The 26,375-nt window shown below is 47.6% G+C and overlaps 3 protein-coding genes across 6 annotated transcripts in view; 2 read left to right on the forward strand and 1 right to left on the reverse strand.

The window, feature by feature from the left end:
- The window catches only part of RPL35A (ribosomal protein L35a), a 290,620-nt gene that overhangs the window by 11,389 nt on the left and 252,856 nt on the right, over positions 1 to 26,375 (forward strand). The gene's annotated exons all lie outside the window — the stretch shown is intronic.
- Positions 2,341 to 17,525, forward strand: LOC129331655 (deoxyribodipyrimidine photo-lyase-like). The gene is made up of 10 exons (XM_054982070.1): positions 2,341 to 2,409; positions 3,358 to 3,752; positions 4,216 to 4,361; positions 4,923 to 5,105; positions 6,972 to 7,130; positions 7,945 to 8,143; positions 10,426 to 10,578; positions 12,019 to 12,140; positions 15,532 to 15,691; positions 16,904 to 17,525. The coding sequence occupies exons 2-10, from the start codon at positions 3,419 to 3,421 to the stop codon at positions 17,065 to 17,067; spliced, it is 1,620 nt and encodes a 539-aa protein (XP_054838045.1). The 5' UTR covers positions 2,341 to 2,409; positions 3,358 to 3,418; the 3' UTR covers positions 17,068 to 17,525.
- The window catches only part of RUBCN (rubicon autophagy regulator), an 87,152-nt gene continuing 82,747 nt past the window's right edge, over positions 21,971 to 26,375 (reverse strand). For all 4 annotated transcript variants that reach the window (XM_054982064.1, XM_054982063.1, XM_054982062.1 and 1 more), the window contains 2 exons: positions 25,615 to 25,708; positions 21,971 to 24,541 (listed from right to left, as the gene is read on the reverse strand). In XM_054982064.1, the coding sequence (XP_054838039.1) occupies positions 24,372 to 24,541; positions 25,615 to 25,708 (264 nt within the window). In that variant the 3' untranslated portion in view covers positions 21,971 to 24,371. The remainder of the gene's footprint in view (positions 24,542 to 25,614; positions 25,709 to 26,375) is intronic.

Genomic DNA, 26,375 nt, shown 5'->3' on the forward strand with positions numbered 1-26,375 from the left:
CCAGCAGTTCGAGCCCACATTCTAGCCACTGCACTACCCTGGCTACACCAAACCAGCATCAACTTTCATCTGAATTGGTTTCATGTTTGGCAATTAAAGCACGCCCAGGACCCACTGTCACACTGGCCTTGGCAAAACACAGAGTAGATTTCTGTAATACACTCGACATAGGGCAGCCCTTGAAGACAGTTTGGAAATTTCAGTTGGCGTAAAATGACTCTGTAAGGACCTTCACTGGATGTGCTGAAACATTTGTTTCTAGTCTCAATTCAAAGTGCTGGATTTGACCAGTAAAGCCATGGCCTGAGTCCAGAGCCCCTGAAGGGCTGCCTTCAGCTTTACTACCCAGGTTTTAAGATTCATGCATAGAGCCTTCCAGAGGGAACTGGTCTCAGCTAACATCAGTTGGGTTGGGTCCTGTGGGCTTTTCCAGCCACTGCCATAAAGCTGTGGCATTCCTTCCTTCAGGAGGTGAGATGAGCATGATTGTTATAGTGGTGTGCCATTCCTTTGCCCACTCGCAAACTCTCCCACAACCTGCTACCACACTGCCTCACGCCCTTTCCCCAATGGTGCTGGGTGCAGCAAGGAATCCCACAGCTATGGCCACCAGGATCACGGATGCTTTGTGCACCGCCCACATACCCTTCTCTAGCAGCGCTAAGTGCTGCTGGGAGCAGAGGAGACCAAGCACTCACAAGCAGGCAGTGTAAAAGGAGAGCGACGAGGATGATCAGGGGTCTGGAGACTGAGCCCTACGTGGAAAAGCTGAGGGCCTTGGGAATGTTTAGTTTGGAGGAGATTGAGGGGGGGACATGATTTCTCGCTTTAAATATTTGAAAGGCTGTCATTTGGAGGAGGGCAGGGAGCTGTTCCAGTTGGCAGCAGAGGGTAGGACCCGAAGCAATGGGCTTAAATTACATGCACAAAGGTACCGGCTGGATATTAGGAAGAACTTTTTCAGGTCAGAGTAGTTCAAAAGTGGAATCAGCTGCCTAGGGAGGTGGTGAGCTCCCCCTCACTGGCAGTTTTCAAGAAGAGGCTGGATGAATCTTTGTCAGAGATGCTTTAGGCTCATCCCGCATTGGGCAAGGGGTTGGACTAGATGGTCTGTATGGCCCCTTCCAACTCTATGATTCTAAGTGTGAATGCAGGTATCAGAGGAGATGCATGAATAGCGAGTCAGCAGCAGTGGTCCTCACCAGAAGGCTCGACTCTGGCAACTTCCCGACCTTGCTATGTGCTGACACCAGCCCTGACCATGGCTGTGGAAAGACCCCACTTGAAACCTTGGAGAGCATGTGCGGAGGATTGCACGCATTCGCAAATGATCAAAGAGGATAGGCATGTTTTAGTGTGTGGCAGGTCCCCTCCCAGCCTATGTATTCTAGTGGTGAAAATAAAAAAGTGTGGTTGGGGGCTAATTTATTTATTTAAAACATATTTCTGCTGCTTTCCCACCCAAATAAGAGTCCCCATGGTGGTGAACATCAAAACATTAAAGAGATTAAAATATTTTAAACATTCAATTAAAACAGATAAACGTATAAACACAACACAAACAGGGAGGTGGGACAATCAAGACAGCTCGTTCTCAATCTGGCCAAATCTGATGGTACTTAAATCTGGTTATTGGAGCTCTGAAAGGGCAAGATAGATATTTCCGCAAGCCTGAAAAATGCTCCAGGTTTTCAGAAAAATCTGAAATCTCAACAACAACAAAAATAGAGCCGGATCCCCCGCCCCACCACTGTAGGACTCGGAGAAAGCCCTGGAATTTAGCATCACCGAAGTTCCAGAGGGCAGAAGCCCCTAGGGTTGCCAGCTCCAGGTTGAGACATTCCTGGAGATCTAGGGGGTGAAACCTGGAGGGACCTGGAGAAAGTGGGGTTTGCGGAGGGAAAGGACCTTGGCGTGGCATAATTCCATACAGTCCACCCCCCCCCCCGCATGGTAGCCATTTTCTCCAGGTGAACTGATCTCCGTGGCCTGGAGACCAGTTGTAATTCCGGGAGATCTCCAGCTACCACCTGAAGGCTGGCAACCCTAGAAGCCCCCCTGCCAGAAGAGACCAACCCGCGGCTCGCTTCCTCCCTCTCCCAGCGACTCTCGGCCCCTCTTGCACCCCGCGGTGGGATTCACCGATCAATGGCGAGGGAGGAAAAGTGAAAGCCGCGCCTGGCGGGAAAACCAGTGACGTCACAGAGCGGCGAATGAAAGAAATGTTGCAACGTTCCATCCGGTCCTTCATTCACGAGCAGCGGCAGCTGCGCTCCGCCCTGGGCGAGTCACGTGCCTTCCCTGTGGGAGGGAGGGGCTCCTCCGAGCCGGGCCCGCCCCCTTCCCGCCGCGCGTTGTGTAAGCGGGGCCTGCGGGACGCGGGAAGCTGTGGCGGGTGCCGGGCGGCCGGTGAGTGGCCCGGAGCCGAGCGCAGCGGACTCCTACCCACCCACTCCCCACAGTCTTTTCTATTGAGCTCTGCTTTTCTCATCAGGGTGGCCTACCTAGCAGGGCTGTTGTGGGACGCGGTGCTAAGATCAGGAGGGCGAAGATTTTGCAAAAACTCTGGCTGTCAACCTCCAGGGGGAGCCTGGAGATCTCCCGGGATTACAACTGATCTCCAGATTTCAGAGATCAGTTCTCTTGGGGGAAAGCGATCTAGATGGGTAGCCATGTTAGTCTGTCTGTAGCAGTAGAAGTGAGCTCGAGTAGCACCTATAAGACGAACAAGATTTGTGGTTGGGTATCTGAAGAAGTGAGCTGTGACTCACGAAAACTCAGACCCTACCACAAATTTTGTTAGGCTTATCGGTGCTCCTGGGGAAAGGCCTGCTTTGGAGGGTGGACTCTGGCAGTATTACCTGCTGAGCTCCAGTCTGTACCCAAACCCTGCTCTCCCCAGGCACCACCCCAAATCTCCAGGTATTTCCCTGCCTGGAGCTGGTAACCCTCCCCGCTTCCCCTCCCCCCCCATTGACCCTTGCTCCATGCCCAGAAGATGGCAAAACGCCGTCAGGATCCCTAGCCAAACTGGCCTGGGGGAAATTGCTACCTGACCGCAAGGTGGTGATTGGCATTAACCTGGGCATGTAAGAAGGCCACAAGGACTAAGCACTGATGTAGCCAAAGAAGGGGAGCCCACCACCTCCCGAGGAAGCCTGTCCCACCGAGGGACTGCTCTAACTACCAGGGAGTTCTTCCTAATGTTTAGCCGACAACTAAAAGTTGCCTGGCTTGTGGGCATTAGAAATGGCCTGTTGGCCTGCAGGGGGCTTTGGTCTGCCCAGCAGGGCTGTTCTTCCGTTCTTCCTCACTGGCTTCTTTCATTCTAATCTTTCCCAGCGTTTTGTATTTCAGCTACTCCTTGAGCCTTCGGGGTCTGAGGCTGCTTTTGAAGGGCTCCGGAGTGGTATCGGCCATGCCTCCAAAGAAAAGGAAGCGGAAACTGCTCAGGGGAACAGAACGTGAAAATGAAACGACAGACGATGGAGCTGGATCTTGTGGCTTGAAAAACAGTGTAGGGACCGTGGTGGAAGCATCGCCCGTGGCAAAGATGAGGGAAGGGGATGCTGGCGGAGATGGAATCGGGGCTCTAGCAGAAGCTGCGAAACAAGCCCGGGCCAGAACGGCGCCCTCTGTTGCAGAGTTCAAGTATAACAAGAAACGGGTCCGCTTGGTTTCGCAGGAGCCCGATCTCAAGGAAGGGGGTCTGGGCATCCTGTACTGGATGTCCCGAGATCAGAGAGTGCAAGGTGAGAAATGATCTAAGACGTGGGCTGTAATCTCTCTTGAGATCACATCCTCCTTATTTGGGGTGTTCTGCAGTATCTTTTCTCTGCTCCTAACTGGATGGAGGCAAGCTCCGAGTAGCAACTCATACTGAGACACAATGGGCACCCTCTTCTGTAGGGTAGTAATTCTACTGTATTTGAAAAACGTCTGGAGGAGTAGAGGAAAGGGGCATTTGCATGCTTCTAAGCATCCTGCCTTGCTCAAGGGCACTTGCCATTGTATGCAGATCTGTGGACTCCCAAGACAAAGACCCTTTAGAACCATCAACCCCAAAAGAGGGTGCCTGTTGCTTCACTGCATGAATATCTGTTCTAAGTTTGAGTATTGATTTTCCACAGCAGGTGGCTGGCGGTTGTAACAGCGCTGTGCCAGCTGCCAAGGTGTCCACAAATCTTTTATGCTTTGGCTCCATTTCTCTTCCAGATAACTGGGCCTTTCTTTACGCTCAGCGCCTGGCCTTGAAGCAGAAGCTCCCGCTGCATGTCTGCTTCTGCCTTGTGCCCAAGTTCCTGGATGCCACCATCCGCCAGTTCGGCTTCATGCTCAGAGGCTTGAAGGAAGTGGCTGAGGTATGGGTATAAAGGAACATTTTCCGGGGGCGGGGTGCGGGGGGTGCGGAGTAGAGCCAAAATGATATGGGGGCACTGCCCAGCCTTCCAATCTTTTTGGTGGTGTGTGTGTGATGTGTGTGTATAGTTCTGTAGGCTTTAGTCACTCCCAATATAAAGACCCTTTAGAACCATCATCCCCCAAAGAGGGAGCCTGTTGCTTCACTGCATGAATCTCTGTTCTAGGTTTGAGCATTGATTTTTGCAATAACGTGAGTAGTAACGCTTTCATATAAACCAAAGTATCACCTTGTAGAGTATGAATGAAACATATCTCGAGTTTTCAGTCAGAAAAAGAGGTGCATCAACAATCAGAAAATGGGGAAAGCATCTGAGGAGGCAGGCCTTTATTCAGAGGGAACGGACACTCCAGCAGTGACGTGACAGACTCCAGCAGAAGTATTGCAAGTTCACGACTTGAATTTACAGTTTCCGTCTTCCAAGCCCTATCCACAGGCCAAGAAAAGCTGATTTCTGTGTTCCTTCTTAACAGAAATGCCTCCCCCGTTTCGTACTTTCCAGGAGTGCCAGGAACTAAACATTCCCTTCCATCTGCTCACCGGCATTGCCAAAGATGTGCTCCCCCCCTTTGTGACAAAACATGGCATTGGCGGGATAGTGACGGATTTTGCTCCTCTCCGCGTTCCCATGCAGTGGGTACAAGATGTCCGGAAGAGACTGCCACCAGGTGTGCCCTTTGCTCAGGTAGGGGGACTCCAGAACTCTGGCTAGGCTGGGGACCAGAATCAGTGCAGCAAAACAATGTACTGTCCTTTATCTTGTAAAATACATCCCTTCTGTCATCACCCCCCCCCCCATTTTTCATTCCTGTATATATATCATTCGACATGCTCACTCCCTGCTTTATGCGTCTAAAGAATCCCATTGGCCCTGCTGCCACATTAAATGCACTCCAAGATGTTTTTGGTACCATCATACGCACAGGGCAAGTGAAGATGTTGTACACTTGAGAATCTAAAATCTAGAGCAGTAAAATTAAGAACTCCCTGAGTGTTACAGAAGTTCCTCAGTGGAACAGGCTTCCTCGGGAGGTGGTGGGCTCTCCTTCCTTGGACGTATTTAAAGAAGAGGCTCAATGGCCACTTGACAGCTATGATGGTTCTCTGACTTAATATGAATGTACACAGATCAAGAGAGGGAGGGCATGAAGGGAGGAGCCGGTGCTCGGCTCTCGTGGCCTTTTCTTACATGCCCAGGGTAATGTCGATCGTCACTTTGGAGTCAGGAAGGAATTTTCCTCCAGGCCAGATTGGCTCGGGATCCTGGAGGTTTTTTGCCTTCCTCGGGGCATAAAGCAAGGGTCACTGGGGGAGGTGAGGGATGGAGGAGATAGAGGTGACTTTCCTGCATTGTGCAGGGGGCTGGACTAGATGGCCCTTGGGGGTCCCTTCCAGCGCTATGTTTTTATGTTTCTAAAATCATCAAAAGAACAGGGAAAGACCAAAACAGCATCCCTGGGTGCTTAAACCTCTAAGGAGTAGGTGCCAGTTGAGGTGCTACCACAAAGGAAGTCCTGTCTGTATCGGCCACCCCTCTTGCCTTTGAAGAAGAGTTACACAGAGCAGAGCGTGTCTGATGGTGACCGTTGGACGGGTCATATGAGAAAAAGTGGCTCTTGAGGTCCTCTGGCAGTGTAGCAAAACAAGGAGTGAGTAAGGTTGAGAACTGGGGAAACCTGGGTTCAAATACTAACTTAGCTATCCTTGGGCAGATCATCGTCTGCTAGCCTGATCTTTCTCTTAAGGTCGCCAGGAGGCTAAAAGGCTAAATAGGATTTGAAGGGACCTCTAGGGTCATCTAGTCCAACCCTCTGCACAATGCAGGAAATTCACAATTACCTGGTTTTCCTGACAGTTCAAATAAAGCCTTCCTTAAGGGCACCCTGGTTCCGTTCTGCCCAGCAGGCTATCATTGTACCAAGTGGTACAATCAGGGCTTTTTTTCAGGGGGAACGCGGGGGAACGGAGTTCCGGAACCTCTTGGAAAAGGTCACATGGCTGGTGGCCCCGCCCCCTGATCTCCAGACAGAGGGGAGTTTAGCTTGCCCTCCGCACCGCTTAGCGGCGCAGAGGGCAATCTCAACTCCCCTCTGTCTGGAGATCAGGGGCCGGGGCCACCAGCCATGTGACCATTTTCTCTGAGAGCAACCCACTGAGTTCCACCACCTCTTTCCCCAGAAAAAAAGCCCTGGGTATGATTATTGATTCAGTGTTTCAGATTAGAATCTGAGAATCCCCGGCTGGCCACGAAGCTCATTGGGTGAATCTCATCCAGCCACCCGTACCTTGCAGAATTGTTGTGACAATAACATAGGGAAGGGAGAACCATATTATATTGCCTTGCATTCTTTGGAGGAAAAGAGGAACAGAAATATACTACATGGGTAGATAAATAAATGATGGGAATAAATGATCTTGGGAGGGGGGGTGAATATCCTGGCCCATTAGCACTGGATCAGAGTTACAGCAGTTCAGACATTCTGTGGAAGGTCACAGAATCTGTCTCCCATGCCTGCATTTTAACACCTTTGCTTTGGATCTGGCTCCCCAGGTTGACGCACACAATATTGTTCCTTGCTGGGTTGCCTCTGACAAACAGGAGTATGGTGCAAGGACAATTCGGCGAAAGATTCATGACCAGCTGGCAGAGTTTCTTACCGAATTCCCACCAGTCACCAGGCACCCTTATTCCAGCACCATGCAGGCAGAGGTAACAACCATCATTAGGGCTGGGAGTAGAATAGGGTGGCGCAGACGTTGGCAAATGTTACCAGATTGCTGCAGAAATTCCAGTGGATTCTTCCAAGTTCTTTGCAGGAGGGAAGAGAAAAACAGGGTTGCACTTACCTGTAAGTGTTGTTCTTCTGTGCAGGCACACATGGGAACTGTGCATGCGCAGGCCGGCCTGCACATGTGCAGTTCCCATGTGGGGCTATACAGAAGACACAACGATGAAAGTGACGTTTTCCCCAAGATGAGAGAAGTGTATTCTATCAAGACCGTGGAAGTTTATCTAATCCAGTATTTAGTTTCCAAGAATGGTTGCCTGGATATGCTAGGGAAGCTCCCAGGCCGAGCTTGATTTATCTCCCAGCACTTGGTATTTATTGAGAGAGGGATTGCATATGAACCTGCAGGCTCCATTTAGCTAGTATGGCTTGGAGCCGTCGGGTGATCTGTACTCCATGAACTTGTACAAAACCCTTTCTTTGTGTCTTTGGCCATGACCACCACTTTTGTCAGAGAATTCTGTAAGCGGTTGTGCCATAGCACCTAAATAACTTATGGTGGTTTAGTGCCCTAAGATGTCCGTGCTGAATGTTTTCATGCACTTCGGAGGGTTAGAGCGCCCACGAGATGGAAGTGTTACACTGGTGTGGAAAGAGGAGGAGACCCGTTAGCTGTTGGAAAGAAGAATCTAGGGAATGCTTCCAGTTTGCCCACCAGCTCTGGACCTCCACGCTTGTGTCCCAGGAAACTTCCCTGCTGGAGATTCTCCTCTTGCTGTGCTTTCGTTTCTCTAGGCTGTCGATTGGGACGCTTGCTATGCCAGCCTGCAGGTTGACTGCTCGGTCAAGGAGGTGGGATGGGCAAAGCCGGGCACAGCCTCTGGCCTAGCAATGCTGGAGCAGTTCATTGACGAGCGGCTGAAGCTCTTCGGCACAGAAAGGAACAATCCAAACAGGTCTGCTTTGAGCAACCTCTCGCCCTGGTTCCACTTTGGTGAGTAGGGCAGAGGGAGTCCTCAGGGAGAGGGCTGCACGTTTTGCATTTGACCCCCTGCGGCCAAGGGTCAGGCTGTGCCTATGTGAACCACCAGTTTGTTTGTTTTAAAAATCCCCGTGTCACCTGTGGCTTCGTATATCATTGGCCATTTCCACAAGCCCTTAAAGGGACAGTCCACTCACAGACTGCTGGTGATGTCTCTGTTTGCAAAAGCCAAAGTCCCATCTGAAAAGAGAAGTGGCCACTCTTGCTCTTAGATCCAGAGGAGTTAGCCATGTTAGTCTGTAGTAACAAAATAGTAAAGAGTCCAGTAGCACCTTTAAGACGAACCAACTTTATTGTAGCATAAGCTTTCGAGAGCCACAGCTCTCTTCGTCAGATGCGTTGTCAGCTTTTGAGAACTGCAGCTCTCTTCATCAGATGCATCTCTGATGAAGACAGCTGTGGTTCTTGAAAGCTTATGCTGCAATAAAGTTTGTTAGTCTTAAAGGTGCTGCTGGACTCTTTCAGGACAGTCGCTCCATAAAGCAGGAGCTGTCACAATGAAATGGCCAACAGGCCCTGCTGCTGCTACCGAAGATGGCAGGTTGGCACTCATAAAGAGAGAAATACGCAAAATAAATAAATAAATACACAAAATTCAGATGCCTGGGTTTAAAAGGCAAAACTAGCACCTTGCGTTAAACCCAGAGGCAGATATGCAACCAGAGAAGCCGACATCAAATAGGCAATAACTGTGTGTGTTTTGATGCCAAACAACTGATCTGTTTTCTAGTCTCTTTGCTAGGTTTTAGGGTTGGTAGCAGAGTGGTAAGTGGCAGTACTGCAGCCCAAGCTCTGCTCCCGACCTGAGTTCGATCCTGGCAGAGGCCGGGTTCAGGTAGCCGGCTCAAGGTTGACGCAGCCTTCCATCCTTCTGAGATCGGTAAAATGAGTACCCAGTTTCCTGGGGGTAAAGCGTAGATGACTGGGGAAGGCGATAGCAAACCACCCCGTGGTGGTTTGATGTGACGTCCTTCCATGGGTCAGTAATGACTCGGTGCTTGCACAGGGGACTACCTTGACCTTACCTAGCAGTGTGGGACAGTAGTTAGACCAGCACTGAAGAGACTAATATCTAAATTCCCACTCAGTTATTAACAGTGAAATCGTGGAGTAACTGCTGAGGATTTCATTGTAAGTTCGCTTGGATGGTCACTCTTTCTCAGCCTTACCTGCCTCTCAAAGTTGTTGAGAAGATAAAATAGGGAAGGAGAAATGTATCTCCTGACAAACTTCGGGGAGGCAGGGCAAGATGAAAACAGGACGAGCAGAAATATAGGTAGGTGGATAACAGACTGAAGATTTATATATATCGAAAAGGAAATATTGGTATAAAAGTAACAGGTTTATTGAAAAGGAAAGAATCGTCACAAGGTAAAGAGATGCAGAAGAGAGATGAGAATTCCCTTTTGTACAAGGGATAAAAATAGGTTAACATTTTTATATACCGCCCTCAGAACGGTATACAAAGTGTGTTATTATTATCCTCACGACAATCACCCTGTGAGGTGGGTGGGGCTGAGAGAGCTCTGAGAGAGCTGTGACCAGCCCAAGGTCACCCAGCTGGCTTCAAGTGGAGGAGTGGGGAATCAAACCAGATTAGAGTCCCACACTCTTAACCACTACACCAGACCAAAACCCATATTTATATTAAAGGTTATGGTAAGCAGTTGTATTAAGAAATAAGTAGGGATTCTGCCATTAATTGTAATTGTTAAAAAGATAGTAAGGCACAACAGTGAAATAAGTCTTTTTATTATTATTATTAATATAAAAATAAGCAGAAATAGGCTCAAATGATGATTAATTAATTGTTAAACTTAACTGGTATATATTTATAGCTAGAAAATACATACCAGTTAAGTTTAACAATTAATTAATTTTTTATCTTAATATTGGGAAAACTTTTGGTTTTGAATCCCGTATTTTTGTAATCTTTGTAGCACAAAATTATATATCTGTTTTAATTTTCCTTCCCCTTTTACCCTGTTTCTTCTGTACCCCCTTCTGAATTGGAAAAATAAAATAAAAAAAAACATTCAGGAAATGTCCATTGAGCTTAGACTTCATGATGGGTTAGAAAGAAAGGGACAGCTGTAGAGCCCCAAAATTTAGAGGGTAAAATTGTCAGCTGTTTTACTGGGTGTGTAAGGTTGGGCCAACCCAAGTGTTTCCATGGTGCTGAAAGGCCTTCGCAGTAGCCACGTAGGGTGAGTCTTTTCTGGTCTCTCCTCCAGGTCAGATTGCTGTCCAGAGAGCCATCCTGGAAGTGCGCAAACACCGCCACAGATACAAGGAATCGGTGGAAGCCTTCATCGAGGAGGCCGTGGTACGCAGGGAGCTGGCGGACAACTTCTGCTTCTATAACCAGAACTACGATCAGATTGACGGTAATGGGTTCTGCTGTGCTGCCTGTTTTCCTTTTGCACGGTAGTGATAACGTGGCCTCCCATTAGGGTTGTGAGGACAGATGAAATAAGAGAATTCAGAGGGTCGTCAGTCTCATAGGCACTTTTGGCGTGCAGGGGTGCTTGACAAAATTAGAGATGCAAGAGGCAGATCCCTGCCCCTAGTTTGTTGAGAGGAGAGACAACAGGCTACACTGTAAGGGTTTGGGAAGGTGCTTTTGTAAAGGGAATGGGACTGAACTATACTACTGTGTATAGGTATGTATTTTCTGTTTGCTGGATGTATTGACCTCCTCTCATTGCTTAGTTTTTAAACTTAACGGATGGGGACCAACATACCTATGGGATTGTCTCTCCCTATATGTCCCTTGGAGGGCCTTACACTCCTCTGATAAACACCTGCTTGTTGTCTCTGGCCTAAAAGACATTTGCCTGGCCTCAAGCTCCGCCATCGGCCTGGTGGAACACTATCCCAGCAGAGATCTGGACCCTCTGGGACTTACTGCAATTCTACGGGGCCTGTAAAATGGAGATGTTCACCAGGCCTATGGCTGAGGCGACCAGTCCTTCCTGGCCTCCTTTGCTGTGCCCTGCCTGCCCCGGATTTCTTTGGTGGATATATCCACCTCTCCACATTGCTGGGTTTTCCCACAGCCATCTTATTTAGATGTGTCAGCAGACGCCTTCAACTGCTTGGATTTATCTGGTATTTTACATTGTAGATTGTTGTTTTAATGTAATTTTATGCTAGATTTTGTATAATGCTTGATATTGTTGTAACTTGCCCTGAACCTTGTGGGGAGGGCGGGCTATAGGTTGAATGAAATAATAAATACTTTTTGCAATACCATTTTCTGCATTGCTTAACATGTCATGTCTCATCTTCGGCGTTGTGCTTCAGACTGCTGTAATCCTAGTCCTATGACATTTCGTAATACATGTTGTTGACTTCTTTTTTTAAAAAATTTTTTTTATTTTAAACAACAATTCAATACAACAACACGTAACATGTTGTTGATTTCTCATTCTATTGATCGCGTCCACTTTTATACAGTGAAATCCGGGAGAAAGGCAGACTATGAATGAATAAATCAGAGAACTACTTCTGGGGCCCCCACAGTGCAATCCTATGCAGAGTTATTTAATGAGCATTCTTAAGAGTTTAGTTGATGCTGTATAGGGTTGCGTGGACAGGCTTCTGCAGGGAATCCTGCTGCACAAGGCCCATTGCAGTGAACAGTGCTTCTCGTGTGCAACTGCCATTAGTTCCCTCAAGGCCTACACAGAAGAGCTTTTGCCCTGTCTTTCTTACTATAGGTGGTCATGGGGGAGTAGATGCTCACTCATTTCCTTTGGTGGGTCTGGATGAGCCCTTCCTCTGGGTAGTCTAAAAATGTAAACACCCATTGTTGTCTTTCACAGGTGCTCCCGCCTGGGCCAAAGCCACCCTGGATCTCCACGCCAGAGACAAAAGGTCTCACCTGTATTCGCTGAAAGAGCTGGAGGAAGGGAAGACGCACGACCCTCTCTGGAATGCTGCACAGGTAGACAAAACTGCAGGCATCTGAGGACGGAGGGCAGAAGCAGGCTGCTAGTAATAATAATAACAACATTCGATTTATATACCGCCCTTCAGGACAACTTAACACCTAGAGTGGTTTACAAAGTGTATTACTATTATCCCTACAACAATCATCCTGTGAGGTGGGTGGGGCTGAGAGAGCTCCGAGAAGCTGTGACTGACCCAAGGTCACCCAGCCGGCTTCAAGCGGAGGAGTGGGGAATCAAACCTGGCTCTCCAGATTAGAGTCCTGCCGCTCTTAACTGCTACACCAAACTGGCACAAAACTAGGCTGCCTTTGGCTGAGATTCCATCTCCCCTTTGTCTTGACAATATTATTAATGAATTATTATTACTGGATTTATTATCCCTTCTCCCTGCAAACGGGCTCAGAGCGGATTATAACATAAATAAATAAATTACAATAAAAACAGCATTGAAACCATAAAATACAATATAACAGTACATTTGGGTCGCAGCCCATATTGCTCAACCCCCAACCCAAAACATTCCATAAGGTGGGAAAGGGCAGAAAATATTAATTTATCAGTGGAGAACTGGAATGAGCGTTTTTTTCGATCCCCCCTGAGATCTGACTTCAAGAGGAATCCAGTGTGGCAAAATTATCCTTGTACTTGGGTGAAACCTCTGAGAGATACTGCCAAAGATCTGGATACATTTTGCTGATTGTCTGATGGGACAGCGAGCAAGTGTGTGGAGGCTATAGTAGCTTGAGTGAGAGCCAATAAATTAAGCTCAGTGCAGACAAGTTGTGGGTGCTGTTGGTTGACTGCAGAGTGAGAAGTCATCCTCTTTTAGACAGGATTACATTACACATGAAGGGAGCGAGTTTGCATCTTAGAAGTCAGCATTTGGTGAAAGCCAGTTGGGTGTAGTGGTTAAGAGCAGCAGGACTCTAATCTGGAGAATCGGATTTGACTCCCCACTCCTCCACTTGAAGCCAGCTGGGTGATCTTGGGTCAGTCACAGCTCTCTCAGAGCTCTCTCAGCCCTGCCCACCTCACAGGGTGATTGTTGTGGGGATAATAACATATTTTGTAAACAGCTCTGAGTGGGCGTAAAGTCATCCTGAAGGGCGGTATATAAATCAGTTGTTGTTGTTGTTATTCAAATTACATGCAACATAATAATAAATAAAGATCATGTTATCATTGATTGGCCTTAGGTCTCTGGCAAATTTCTGCCAGAGACCTAAGTATGAGCCAGGTATTGGTGCAATATGTACGCTGTTCCAAGTAACGCCGTCTTTTGCAATTCTGTAGGTGTTATATCAGAAAGCTGCAGTTTTCCATATAAGTTGCAAAATTTTTTGAAATAGTTCCCAGTGCCCCGATAACAATGGGGTCTACTGTTGCATTCTTCTTCCATAGTTGGGTGGTTTCTATCCCCAGATCTTTATATTCATTTTTTCTTGTTCTTTTATTTCGACTCTGGCATCCCCAGGAATTGCAATGTCTATTAGCCAAACTTTTCGATTTTCCACAACTGTTATGTCTGGTGTATTGTGTTCAAGGTGTCGATCAGTTTGTATTCTACAATCCCACAAGTTCTTGACTTGTTCATTTTCTAACACCTTTTCCACCTGATGTTCCCATGAGTTCTTTGATACTGGCAAGTTATACTTTTTACTCAATGACCAATGAATTAGCTTTTCAACCCTGTCATGTCTAGCTTTGAAATCCGTCTGTGCAATTTTGCTGCATTCAGAGATAAGGTGGGACACAGTTTCATCTGTCTCCTGGCAAAGTCGACATTTTGGATTTTCATTGATTTTCTGACTTTTGGCTTTCATAACATTCATTTGCAGTGCGTATTCTTGTGCTGCGAAGATCAGACCTTCAGTTTCTTTCTTGATTGTACCCACTTCAACCATGCCCAAGTTAGGCTGTTGTCACTTTTTCCTTCAATATTTTTTAGATGTTGCCCATGTAAGGGTTTGTTCTTCCAGCCATTTAATCTATTCTCAAACTGTTTCTTCTTGTATTCAGCCTTTGTTTCAGTTGTTTTTAATACGCTCTCTGTTTTCACAGCCTGAAGTAATTTTTCTGTGCTTCTACTGATGTAATCATTCAGGCCTCTCTTTTCTTCTTCCACTACCTGATGTACTTGTAACAGTCATCTTCCACCAATTTTTCATGGTAAATATAGCCTGTCAACATCACTTTTCGGGTGTAAAGAGTGATGCATGTTCATTAGTTTTCGCATTTTTCAATCCAATTTTTCTAAATCACTTTGTGTCCCATTTATTATTCCAGCTGGATATCTGACCACTGGAACTGCCCATGTATTTATGGCCTTGATTGTATTTCCACCATTTAATTTTGACTTCAGAATTTTTCGTACGCTCTTGATATATTCTTTTTGAGTCAGTTCTTTTACTTTCACATGCAGGATGTTATCTAGTTCTAATATTCCAAGATATTTATAATTTTCACTATTTGATATTGATTTCATAATGTCACCATTTTCAAGTTCTATTCTGTCAATATTTTTTACTTTTCCCTGCTGCATGGAGAGTGCTGCACATTTGTCTAAGCCAAATTTCATTTGAATATCATCACTGTACATTTTCACTGTATTAAGCAATGATCCAAGTTCAGTGGGACTCTTTGCATTTTATTTCAAATCAGCCATGTAAAGATGGTTTATTTTCCCAGCCTGATCAGAAATATAATAACCCATTTTCATTTTCTCTAGGATCACTGTCAAGATTAATGAGATGTTGAATAATAAAGGCGACAAGGAGTCCCCTTGAAATATACCTCTTTTGATACAAACTTCCCCAATTTCTTCACCATAGGCCATTCACATGTTTTTTCATTTTCGCATATTTTCCTTAAGGAACAGCCTGATGTTTTTGCTAATCCGCTAAATCCCTTGGTGGGGATTATTATTATTATTATTATAAATAAGACTACAGGTGGGGGTACAGGTTTCTTCCTGCGCTGCCAAGCGCCATTAGCCAACTCCGCTTGGAATGCCGGCTGCAGCTTTTCCATGAGATTCTGCAGCTTTTCCGCTAAGCCACGTGCTCTCTAAACTAAATCAGGGTGCTTGGCTATGCTGGCCTTTGGCCTGACCCAGGAGGGCTTTTCTGACATTGCATGGATTTACCACATTAAACACTTGTACACCCGCGTACTTCATGTCCGAAGGGAGCTTTGAGTCTTGAAAGCTTACATTCCAAAAGGCTTGTTGGTCTCTAAGGTGCCACTGGACAAAAACCCTGTTGCCTGCCCACAGTGCAGCATGGTGTGGTTCTTATATTGCCCTTAATAGCAGCCATAGTTACATCTGACCTCAAAGGTACCTGCTCTCTGTAACACCCCCTCCTTCCTAACCCTCTGTCTCAGCTCCAGATGGTTCATGAAGGGAAGATGCACGGATTTTTGCGGATGTACTGGGCCAAGAAAATCCTGGAGTGGACCTGCTGCCCCGTGGATGCTCTGAAATTCAGCATCTATCTCAACGATCGCTATGAATTGGACGGCAGGGACCCCAGTGGATATGTGGGTCAGTGCAAAAAGATACAACCTAAGGAACTAGGGTGCTGCTGGAGCAGCTCCTTGCGTGGAGTATTTGCGAGTTTCCATGCTGGGATGGAGTTTCAGCCTTTCATAGCTCCATTCAACAAAGGCAAAGGCCAGACAGGACATGAGACACTACAGCCGTCCCTCTAACTTAAGACGGGAGGAAGGTGGGCCCACTGTGCTGATCTTTGGGGCAGGCAACACAAGATTTGGCTTGAGCATCAGAGATCCATAACTGGTGGATAACATCAAGATGGGTAGCTGTGTAAGTTTTTCTGTAAGTAGTAGAAAAGAGCAAGAGTCCAGTAGCATCTATAAAACTAACAAAATTTGTGGTAGGGTCTGAGCTTTCATGAGTCACAGCTCACTTCGTCAGATACAGCTAGAATGTGAGTCTATCTGTCTTTATATCTTGGTGAGCGGAGTGATTGCGGAAGTCGAATGATAATAGTGAGTGGCAATGGCAGGTGTGATTGAATAGGGTGGAGTATGCAGAGGGGTGGTGAGTGTGGAGAAATGAGACAGGAAGCCTAGTTCGCGATTCAGTCCAGGTGGATGCATTGTCTTGAGCTTCATTATCAGTTGCATTTTCCTGGACTGAATCAAGACATAGGCTTCCTGGCTCATTACCAATGCTGATTTCTCCACCCCACCACCCCTCTGCGTACCCCACCCTATTCAGTCACACCTGCCATTGTCATTTGGCTTCTGTAATCACTCCACTATCCAAGATAGAAGGACAGATGGACTCACATTCTAGCTGTATCTGAAGAAGTGAGCTGAGACTCATGAAAGCTCATACTCAAACACAAATTTTGTTAGGCTTATAGGTGCTACCGGATTCTTGCTCTTTTCTACTGGTGGATAATGTGTTGGTATAGGGACGCTGCATGCATTTGCTTGGGCTGTAGCACAGTTGAAATGAAATGTTGTGTGAAGTTGCATTAATGCTGTGTGTTTGAAATCAATCCGTAGATAGTGGATTGATTTCAATCCATAAGATAGTGGTAGTCAGCCAAGACCCCTATAAAAAAGATCAAGCTTCCCCCATTCCATAGAAGACCCCCAAACACACACACACACACTCACACACACCAGCTTTTTATTTCCTTTTGGTACTGTCACCTAACATAGTTCCACTTCTGCATCAGTGTGAAATCTGAGACCCCGTTTGTTCTTCTTCTGCACCCCTCAGGTTGCATGTGGTCCATTTGCGGGCTGCATGACCAAGGGTGGGCTGAGCGGCCCGTGTTTGGCAAGATCCGCTACATGAACTACGCCGGCTGCAAGAGGAAGTTTGACGTCCACCAGTTTGAGTGCAAGTACAGCCCTTGCCAGTTCTCCGAACCTCCTTTGTAGGCAATGGTAAACAGACGTTCACAAAGCTTCAAGTGGTACTTCACTCCAGCGCAAAGGAAGAGCAGCTTTTCGCTTCCTAACCCTCAGGAAAAAGTTTCAGCGCTGCTTTTGCAACAGCCGTTCTGCCTTTGTCCAGGTGGGGGAGAGGGAACCCTTCGCCAAAGAGGAGCCCGAGAATTGCTGTGCTATGTTGCACAAATGACAAGAGTCTGCCCCGACTGAGGACTCTCTGCCTGTTCAAGGGTAGACGCAGTGTTAGATCTAGCTGGGGCACTGCTGAATTTCTCTTTGGCAGAGGAATGGTCCAACTGCATTTGGACCAGGAGGAGGTGGGCTTGGGCCAAGTCTGGAACCCAGCTCAAGCAGGGCCTAGACTTGACTCCTGCTCCTGGAGCCTTTTCCACATTAAGTAAAGAGTCCAGTAGGACCTTTAAGACTAACCAACTTATTTGGAGCATAAGCTTTCGAGAACCATAGAGAGCACTACGGTTCTCGAAAGCTTATGCTACAAATAAGTTGGTTAGTCTTAAAGGTCCTACTGGACTCTTTACTATTTTACAACTACAGACCAACACGGCTAACTCCTCTGTCTCTTTTCCACATTAAAAAAAGCACAAAACACTTCCATTCTGTTTGGCCGCTGTTAATCTCCGGAAGGGTTTTCAGGATGGGGTATGAGTCAAGTGAGCCTTCTTGCCTCCACCCCAAGACACGTGGCCTGGCTTAGGCTGTTCTGGGCCCTTTCGATTCAGTGGGCCTCCTTGGGTGTAGTGCAGTTGCATTTGGGTCATAAAATGTCATAAAAATGGACCTGTCATAAAAATGGATCATGAGAATGTGGAAGCTAGCAGTTATTTGCACTTGCCTGCTTGCAGTTATGAGGATTTTTGTCAGAAATGGCACTACCACCCTCGTCAGTTTCCTGGGGTGTCCTTCCCACCAACCATCTCTGGTGGCATTAACCCTTCACGTTTCTCCTCCATGCCATATTCTCGGCCTCTCTGTCGATATAGCCCCTGCCTAGATTTCTCCCCAGCAAACTAGGAAACGATCAAAAAGCTTAGAAGCTGTGGGGCCCTGGACGCTAGGCCAGGAGCAAGGACACGCATTCTGCCTCCTGCGGACGTTGGAGCTGAGCTAGAGCTTTGTTTCAGGATTGAAGAGACAGCTGCCTGCAATGCATGCCTTTTTTTAATAAATGGAAAAAATAAAATTGTGGGTTCCCTCCCGCTTAATCCTAAAGTGAAGGGACAGGCGGACTGCATCTGCTAAAAGGCAATGAATGGGTCTTTGTCGCTTTCCTTCACTCAGGGTTGGTGTAGTCTTAAAAATCCTGGCAAGTAGCATTCTGTTCAATTGGTAATGGAAGCAAAGGGCTGGGAGTGATTGTTACAGCATTGCTAAATAAGGCATTTTTTTAAACTTCGCTGTGCTTTTGGAGAAAAAAAAATCCAATAAAAAACAGTTGTGCGTTCGTCTGTTTGAAAGCACCTTGCCCCTTGAAAAGCGAGGCGGAAGGGGAGGTACTGCTGTCCATGTATTCATGTTAAAGCCAAGCGCCACACGAATGTAACTGCAGCGTAATGGGACCTTCTTCATTGCTATGGGTCCTTGGGAGGCCAGCCTTCAAGTGGTGGCTGGAGATCTCCTGGAAATACAACTGATCTCCAGCTTAGAGATCAGTTCCTCTGGAGGAAATGGCTGCTCTGGAGGATGAACTTTATGGCGTTATACACTGCTGAGGACTCTCTCTTCACCAAACCCCTCCACCCCCAAAATCTCCAGGTATTTTCCAACCTAGAGCTGGCAACCCTAGCTGTCCTACGGAACGGCCTGCCTGAGGAAGTCAGGAGAGCCCCCGCTCTGCTGGCCTTCCGCAAATGATGCAAAATGGAATTATTCAAAGAGGCTTTTTACTCAGATAGGAGGGCTGCATTGTAGGGAGAGGATCTCAAAGAGATGCGTCGCTAATGAGTTAGGGACCATGTGCTTCACCACTATGTTGCCTTACTTCCTATCTGTTGCTTTAAGTACGCGCTGCTATATACTACCTGTTGCTTTAAATATGACTGTATGGGGTAGGTGTTCTCTAATGCTAGCCCTAGAATTGCTTATGCTCTGTTTCAGCATTTCTTCAGCTTTGTATTGGATTTCTGCTAATGTTACATCTTTGTAAATTTATATTTCTTTACCCCATGGCATTGCTTATTGAAATGTCCTTGATACTGACTGCTCATCTCACATTATGTAATCTGCCTTGAGCCTCAGTGAGAAAGGCGGATTATAAATGACAAATAAATTCTTCCTGGCATCCCATCCCGGCACCTTAGCTCCTTTTAACCCCACCATGTTTGTGAGGACAAGAATCCTTAACATGAGCTGGGAAGAAAGAAGTTCTGGAGCGAAAGAAAGCGACAAGGAAAGGTTTGCACTCCCTTCCCTCAATCCGGACAGCTCTCTCTGCAGTGTGTTGGGCATGCAGCCTAACCATGTTGTAAAGGGAATAGAAACAAAATCAGAAGAGACTGAGGGACTTGTTCAAGGCCTCACCAGCTCCGTACATGCTCAGCACTGCCAGAATAGCACCGTGTTTTCTCGACTCCAGAACATCGGAAAGTCTTGCTCAGCCCCGGGGCACCAGTGACATAACAAGCAACAAAACAACTTGACGGGCTTACGTTATTCCAGCATTCACAGATCAGACTCCAGGAAAAGTGTGTTTTTAAAACGTGGTTTATTTATGGACGGCATTTTCATTGTTACGCTGTGCAGCAGAACGGCAGGCGGGTATCCAGTTTAAACACAGCTGACAAAGAGCTTTCCCGTTCTCAAGAGCCCAGGAAACAAGCACAGCCTCATCAGCTCAGAGCGCATCAGGGCTTTGTCGCCCCTCTGCTGTATCTGGAGTCGTCCTTTTGGGCTTTCTACCCATTCGAGAAAGAGCTCTCAATGCCGTTAACAGGAAAAAAAATAACTTTGCCACCCGCCTGCTGGCTCTTCCTAAACTTAAAATCAGTGCTTCTAGAAAACAGCTATCAAACTGAAGGAGTTGACGGGCAAACAGAAGAAATGTCCTGGAGTGCCAAAAGTGCTTACAAAAGAAATACAGGAACAAACGTCTTGAAAAGTCTCAAGTCTGAGAGGCAGCGCACTGGAGGGAGTCAAGCTGAGTGGCAGCGGCGCTGGATGGACAATCGTGAGTACCATTAGCAAATATGGGCGTCACTTTTAAAGGGAGGGAGAATGAAACCAGCACACAGCGCTGGCTTGAGTCGGTAACAGCAGACGAGGACTGTCCGCAGGAGAAGGGACGTTTTCCTCTAAAGGTTATCAGATTGAAGGCTCCTTTGTCAAGGGGGAGGCAGAGATCCTCGACAAAACTAACAGAGCCGTTCCATGCCCTTGCAAGTCTTTCACGAGTGGCGTTTTGTTTTCTTAGATCAGAAGCATCCGGGATCCGTTCAGGTAATAGGGGAGGGGAATTCAGGGGAATGGTCACGGACTATCGAAGGCACGGGAACCACAGCCTGCTGGGTTACTGGTCCCTTTGAAGGCAACTGTTCTGTTAGACGCAAAGAAAATCTTGCATTGGAGCGGGAGCAAGGTAAATGGACCACACCACTCCCGGTCAAGGGACAGCCATCTCCTGAGAACATCCTACACAAAGTCCGAGAGATACCGGGCTTCTTGCACAGTATCCCTGTCTGCTTACTACCCTGTAACTCACTGTCTTACTGAAAGAATAGTATGTTTCTTCTGTGGCCCCACGCCTTGTGGGTTCAGCCTTTGTCCAGAGGCGCTTTCCCTACTTACAAGTTTTCTGATAGGGCTGTTTCTAGACACAACACGGCCAATTTCATAGCGGAGGGGGCCAAGCAGCTATGTGGCATGCCTAACAGCCCTGTGCAGCACATGTAGCTGATTTATATGGGCAGCAACCCAGTTTAAGCAGAACGCATGAGCGCGAAGCCCTGTGGGGACGTGCCTCCGCCTTAGTCAACCTCACATTTAAATGAAGCTGAAGTGGAAATGGAAAGATGGCCTCTTGGCTGCTTGAAAGCATTCCTTTGCCAAACACCTCTCTGCTTTTCTGGACACTGGGCTCCTGAACAGGCTAGAGAGGCTCCACATGCCGCTTAAGAGCCTGCCACTGTTGCTTTCGCATGGTTGAACACGTCACATCCGACTGAGGTCCAGAGTTTGTTTTAAAGAAGCTCAAGTCATAAAAAAACCTAATTCAACATTTAAAAAACTGACCTTAAGACATGGGTCTTAACATCCATTGAAGGAAATGACATAACTGAAACAGAAGATTCCCACTGGCGTCTGTGACAACAGAAATGAAGGAATTCAAGGCATGTTTCCATCTTCAGCCAACACGCTTACTCCTCTGTGTCCAAAAAACCTGGCCGCGGGACGGATCATACATTCATGTATCCAAACATCAGCTTTCCTCAAAAACCCGTGCAAAATAAAGTGGCTGTACCTGTAATAAGTTATCAGTAAATAAGGGACACCACCCACAGGATACCAAACATTGATTTCATATATTGATAAACAATTCCAAATATTTTACAAAATATTCAAAGTGCAAAGTGCTCATAACTATATCAGCATATTTATACAAAATACATCTCTTAATACAATTCCCTTCAAAACCATTTATAGGACGACAATTCCCTCCAAACTCCTTAAAGTCCAAACGTTTCTCTTGTTCTTTCTTTGCATTCCTTTACAAAAAATATTCACAATTTCTTCTCATGGTGGAAAGGTGTAACTTTAAGGAGTTCGGAGGGAATTGTCGTCCTGTAAATGGTTTTGAAGGGAATTGTATTAAGAGATGTATTTTGTATAAATATGCTGATATAGTTATGAGCACTTGGCACTTTGAATATTTTGTGAAATATTTGGAATTGTTTATCAATTCCTCGAAAACCCGGCTGTATCCTGAGGGATTCGTAGCCCACCTCCAGAAAACATTCAAAACAAGCAAGTTCTTGGGGAAAAGATGCACCCCATCATGCTTTCTCAATCGATACAGCCAGTATGGGACAGCACTTTACCTTAGATCAGGAACATAATCCTTAGAGCAGTTTCACATGGAAAATGGCTGCCCCCATGGCCTTGAGCATTAGATCTCACTCTTCCCCTAGAGAAGGAGCAGCAAGCGCACGGTCCTCCTAAAAGCTTGCAACGGTTTGTTGGAGCGCACCTAAGCTGACAAGGACACGGCGTACTTATCCAACCAACAGAATATCAGCAAGCAGAAGGGGAATGGTCAGAGGAGGAGATCCAGTCATTCACTCTGAACATTGCTCATGTCATGTAATAAAAGCAAGAAGGCCAGTGGGTTTGGGGGGCGGGGGGAAGTGTTGACTTACAAAGACAAAGGCGAGCAACTCTTTCAAGCAACACGAAGCGCGGAACAGGCCAGCCTGTCTCAGCCCTGGACTTTCTGTCTACGGGGCGGCCACCTCTGGTCGTACTTGCAGCTCACACATGTTGCTGCAATGTCAGACCAGCCACCGAATGCACACAACCACACACACATACACAGTGCAGTGAAGAAGGGGTGACCTCCAGGACTTGGGGTGCCAGTAGCCATTATGAGCAACAGGCGTGAGCAACAAAGAGAAGCAGGGGAAGTACAGCTTGGAGGTCCCCCCTCCCTGCTGGCTGCCTGTTAAGGAATAAGGCTCCGGACATAACAGGTGGACAAGAGATCCGAGAAAAAAGCGTCTTCAGCAGGCCAGGGGTGGAGGAAAGGAAGAGGGAGAAGACCTGCTGCATTTTCTAAAAAGAAAACATACGGAGGCCAACTATATGGCTCAGTCGCTTATGGCAGCAACAAGAGAGGTGGCCGGAAGCATGAGGGTCTTGCTTCTTTTGGACCTGACCCTGAGTTCCATCAGCAGAATCCATCAGACAATCCAACGTATCTTGCAACCAGCCAATGGGAAATGCCAAGCGTGCTTCAGCCTAGCTCTTGGCATCCAACCCTACTTCTGCAAGGCACCTGGCAACCCTACGGAACATCACCACTTCACGCGACACCCTCTCGACTTTCCTTAGAGTCTCCCTGACATCTCACTCCACGCACGGGTAATAGTGGGAAAGGCGCTTCCCCATCTCTTCTTCCCTCCTCCGTCAGACCCCCAGGGCTCTTCTCTCAAACTGCCGCCATCTGTAGCAGGGCTCCAGGTCAAGAACTAGCAGCTCCTAAGTCCGAATGGGGCCCTGGGGGAGGCTGTCAACCCCATCTGTTGCCAAGCCAAGTTTCTTTTTCATCCCTTGTTCGAAACACGGCTAGTCTCCATAAGAAGCAAAGTAAGACGGCAGAATCCTGAGTAGGTGGAAACAGACTATATGACTCCAGGCAGCAAGTAAAAAACTAAAACTAGCACGTCAGAGGAGAACCTATCCCAGCCTACTCCCTGTTTTGCTATTGTTTTATTTGCAGGGAGTTTTTAAAAACGATCCTATCACTGGAGCAGTCTATTTCACTAGCCCAGAACACCGTCACCCTATTATTCCTTCACTCTGCTACATGCGTGGCATACATTTCAGGCAAGAGGGAAGGAAAAAGGGAGAAATTAGGCAGGCAGTTCTGAGAAATTGGACAATGTGGCACCCAACTCCACAGCAATTCTAGCCCCCACCCCCAACACACACCTCGGCTAAAGGCTGTTTTTTTACACTGCCAGTTTGTGAACGGCCAGGCAGCATTCTCTGCTCCTTGCTCTCTGGCTCCCCCTTCAGGCACTAAATGAGAGGGATAAGTAAGAGTCCAGTAGCCGACTCTCCAGGGCTACGGGCAGTGGTTTTGGCAAAAGACCGCCTACTCTCCAAAGAAGATGCCTCTTCTGTTATCAGCAACCTATCCGACGAGTAAAATGATTCAAGTGTGTTATTTTCCCTTTAAAGAGTATTTTGGTCTGTTCCCAGGAACTGTCCCACACAGCCAATTGTCATCCAGCCCCTTCTACCAGATGGAGTGGGGGCGAGTTCAGGCACTCGAGTCGGGCTGCTGATGCAACCCGCCGCCGTTCCCTCTGCGGCCGTGGCGAAGCTTTGCTTCGTAGTGCATCAACGTCAGCAGTAGAAACAGCAGTGATCCTCCCCCAGTCCTGCGGCTCAGACAGAAAGGAAAATCTGAACCACCTGAGCCAAGTGCATAAGATGTGCCCCCCGCCCCCGTCCCCATATCTAGACATTACATTGGCTTTGGGCCTGTCAGTTCAAGTTAGTCATCAGTTCAGACTCTGGAGGCGGAACCCGTGCCCCGAGGGGCAGCCCCTCAGTCGTCACGTGGCCGCCACAGCCGCTTGCTCCTCTTCTTCCTCCTGCTCCTCGTAGTCCGAGATGTCGGCCTCCATGCTCTGCTTTGCCAGCATTTCTCTCCGTGCTTGCAGCCGCTCGCACTTGGGGCAGGGTCCCAGCCGGAAGCAGGCTTTGTGATAGCAGGCTTTGCATTCTGCAGGGGGGAGAGAAGCCGGCAGCTAAGAACACAGACGTCAAGCTAAACGGGAAGCGGCATAACCCACAACAGGCCCACGGCACTTGTGTATCAGCAGCACAGACCGGAAGGGATGAAAGAGGTCTGGGGAGAGTTTGCGCTGCCAACTTTAGTGGTCACACAGGGCACAAAAGTTTTAAGGGGCATCAGTAAAGCAACTTACAACTGGAGAGGTCGCCTGGGATCTCCTGCACTTGTGAACCTAGAGGGCATGATCACAGGGCCAAGCTAGAAGTGACGAATTACACTTGAATGGCAGTAAGTGAAGAGACTCACATGTATCCCTCCCTGTTCACTTGCACTCTAGTTGCACTCCACACAGACTCTCATGTATTCCTCCCTGTTCACTTGCACTCCACACACTCACATGTATTCCTGTTCACTTGCACTCCACTTGCACTCCTCACACTCACATGTATTCCTCCTGTTCACTTGCACTCCACACAGACTCACATGTATTCCTCCCTGCTCACTTGCACTCCACACACTCACATGTATTCCTCCTGTTCACTTGCACTCCACACAGACTCAAATGTATTCCTCCCTGTTCACTTGCACTCGGTAATGCCAATTCGTCACTTCTGGCTTGGCCCTGAGAGCCCTAGCATTGTCATAATAGTGCAGAAGATCATCTCAAGTCTGCATGATGCAGCCATGGACAGCAGCAAAACGTCTTGGGCTAGCCCTGTACAAGGCTTACAACAACAACAGTGTGCTTATTGTACCGCTCTTTTAAACAGATCGGTGCCCACTCAGACTTGGGGTCAGGTAGCAATTTTCCCCAGGCCAGTTTGGTTAGGGATGCTGACAGTGTTTTGCCATCTTCTGCGCATGGAGTAGGGGGCACGGGGTATGTTCCGGGGCGGAGGGAGGTGGTTGTGAATTTCCTGCATTGTGCAGGGGGTTGGAATAGATGACCCTAGAGGTCCCTTCCAGCCCTATGGTTCTATGATTCTATGACTAGTGCTTTAATGATCCGCCTGTAGACTTCCACGGCCACAGGCTACCACGGCTCCGGCTGGCTCGCGTACCTTCACAGGTCCTGCACTTGTTCAGCTCAAAGGGGAAGATGACGTCCTTGTCGTTCTGGCAGAATTCACAAATGAAGCCTTTCGCCTGGCACAGCTGCAGGGGGGAAAAGAACAGGAGAAGGAGGAAGCTGCAGACGAGGGCGGAGGAAAGGGACTGCAGAAACTGAAACGCCGCTTGCGTGACCCTTCGAAACAATCGGAGGAGATCTCAGTCCTAGGCGCTGTCCTTTTAAAGACCACCCGCCCTGAGCCCGCTGATGTGGGGAGGGCGGAATATAAATCTAATTAAATTAAATTAAATTAAATGCCCTCAGAGCCCCTTCAGGGACACAGAAGCAGCAAATACCACCTCACGGGACAAACACACTTGTGGCGATAGTTCAGGGATTTCACTTCAGGCGAGAAAAAATATGCGTGAAGGAGAAAACGTTTTGATTTCTTTTGTGGTTCACTTCTGTGTGACTTTCCGCCCTTTGCACTCCTGTTTCACCTTAGCAAAGCGCCTCCCCTCTTGCCTTGCCTCAGCTCTCTGCCCACCAGCCTCCTCGCCTTCCCACCCTCCAGTGAACCTGCTCGTTTCGTTTCCTCACAGATTTATTTAAGACTGTGCTCCCAGCAGCACACTCTTGAGGCGACTGCTATACAAAAGTCAACATAGTAAATAAAATCTGTGAGGAACAGAAAAGCCCCCACTGAAAGCAGAGGTACCGGAGAGGGAGACCTGCCCCTCCCTCTGTAGACCCATTTCTAATGCCGCTCTC

The sequence above is a fragment of the Eublepharis macularius genome, chromosome 6, assembly GCF_028583425.1.
Source record: "Eublepharis macularius isolate TG4126 chromosome 6, MPM_Emac_v1.0, whole genome shotgun sequence".
Lineage (NCBI taxonomy): Eukaryota > Metazoa > Chordata > Lepidosauria > Squamata > Eublepharidae > Eublepharis > Eublepharis macularius.

Coding starts and splice junctions, on each gene's coding strand:
- LOC129331655 (XM_054982070.1), top strand. CDS start 3,419: ATGCCTCCAAAGAAAAGGAAGCGGAAACTGCTCAGGGGAACAGAACGT. Junction 3,753..4,215: donor CCGAGATCAGAGAGTGCAAG/GTGAGAAATGAT, acceptor TTTCTCTTCCAG/ATAACTGGGCCTTTCTTTAC. Junction 12,141..15,531: donor CTCTCTGGAATGCTGCACAG/GTAGACAAAACT, acceptor CCTCTGTCTCAG/CTCCAGATGGTTCATGAAGG.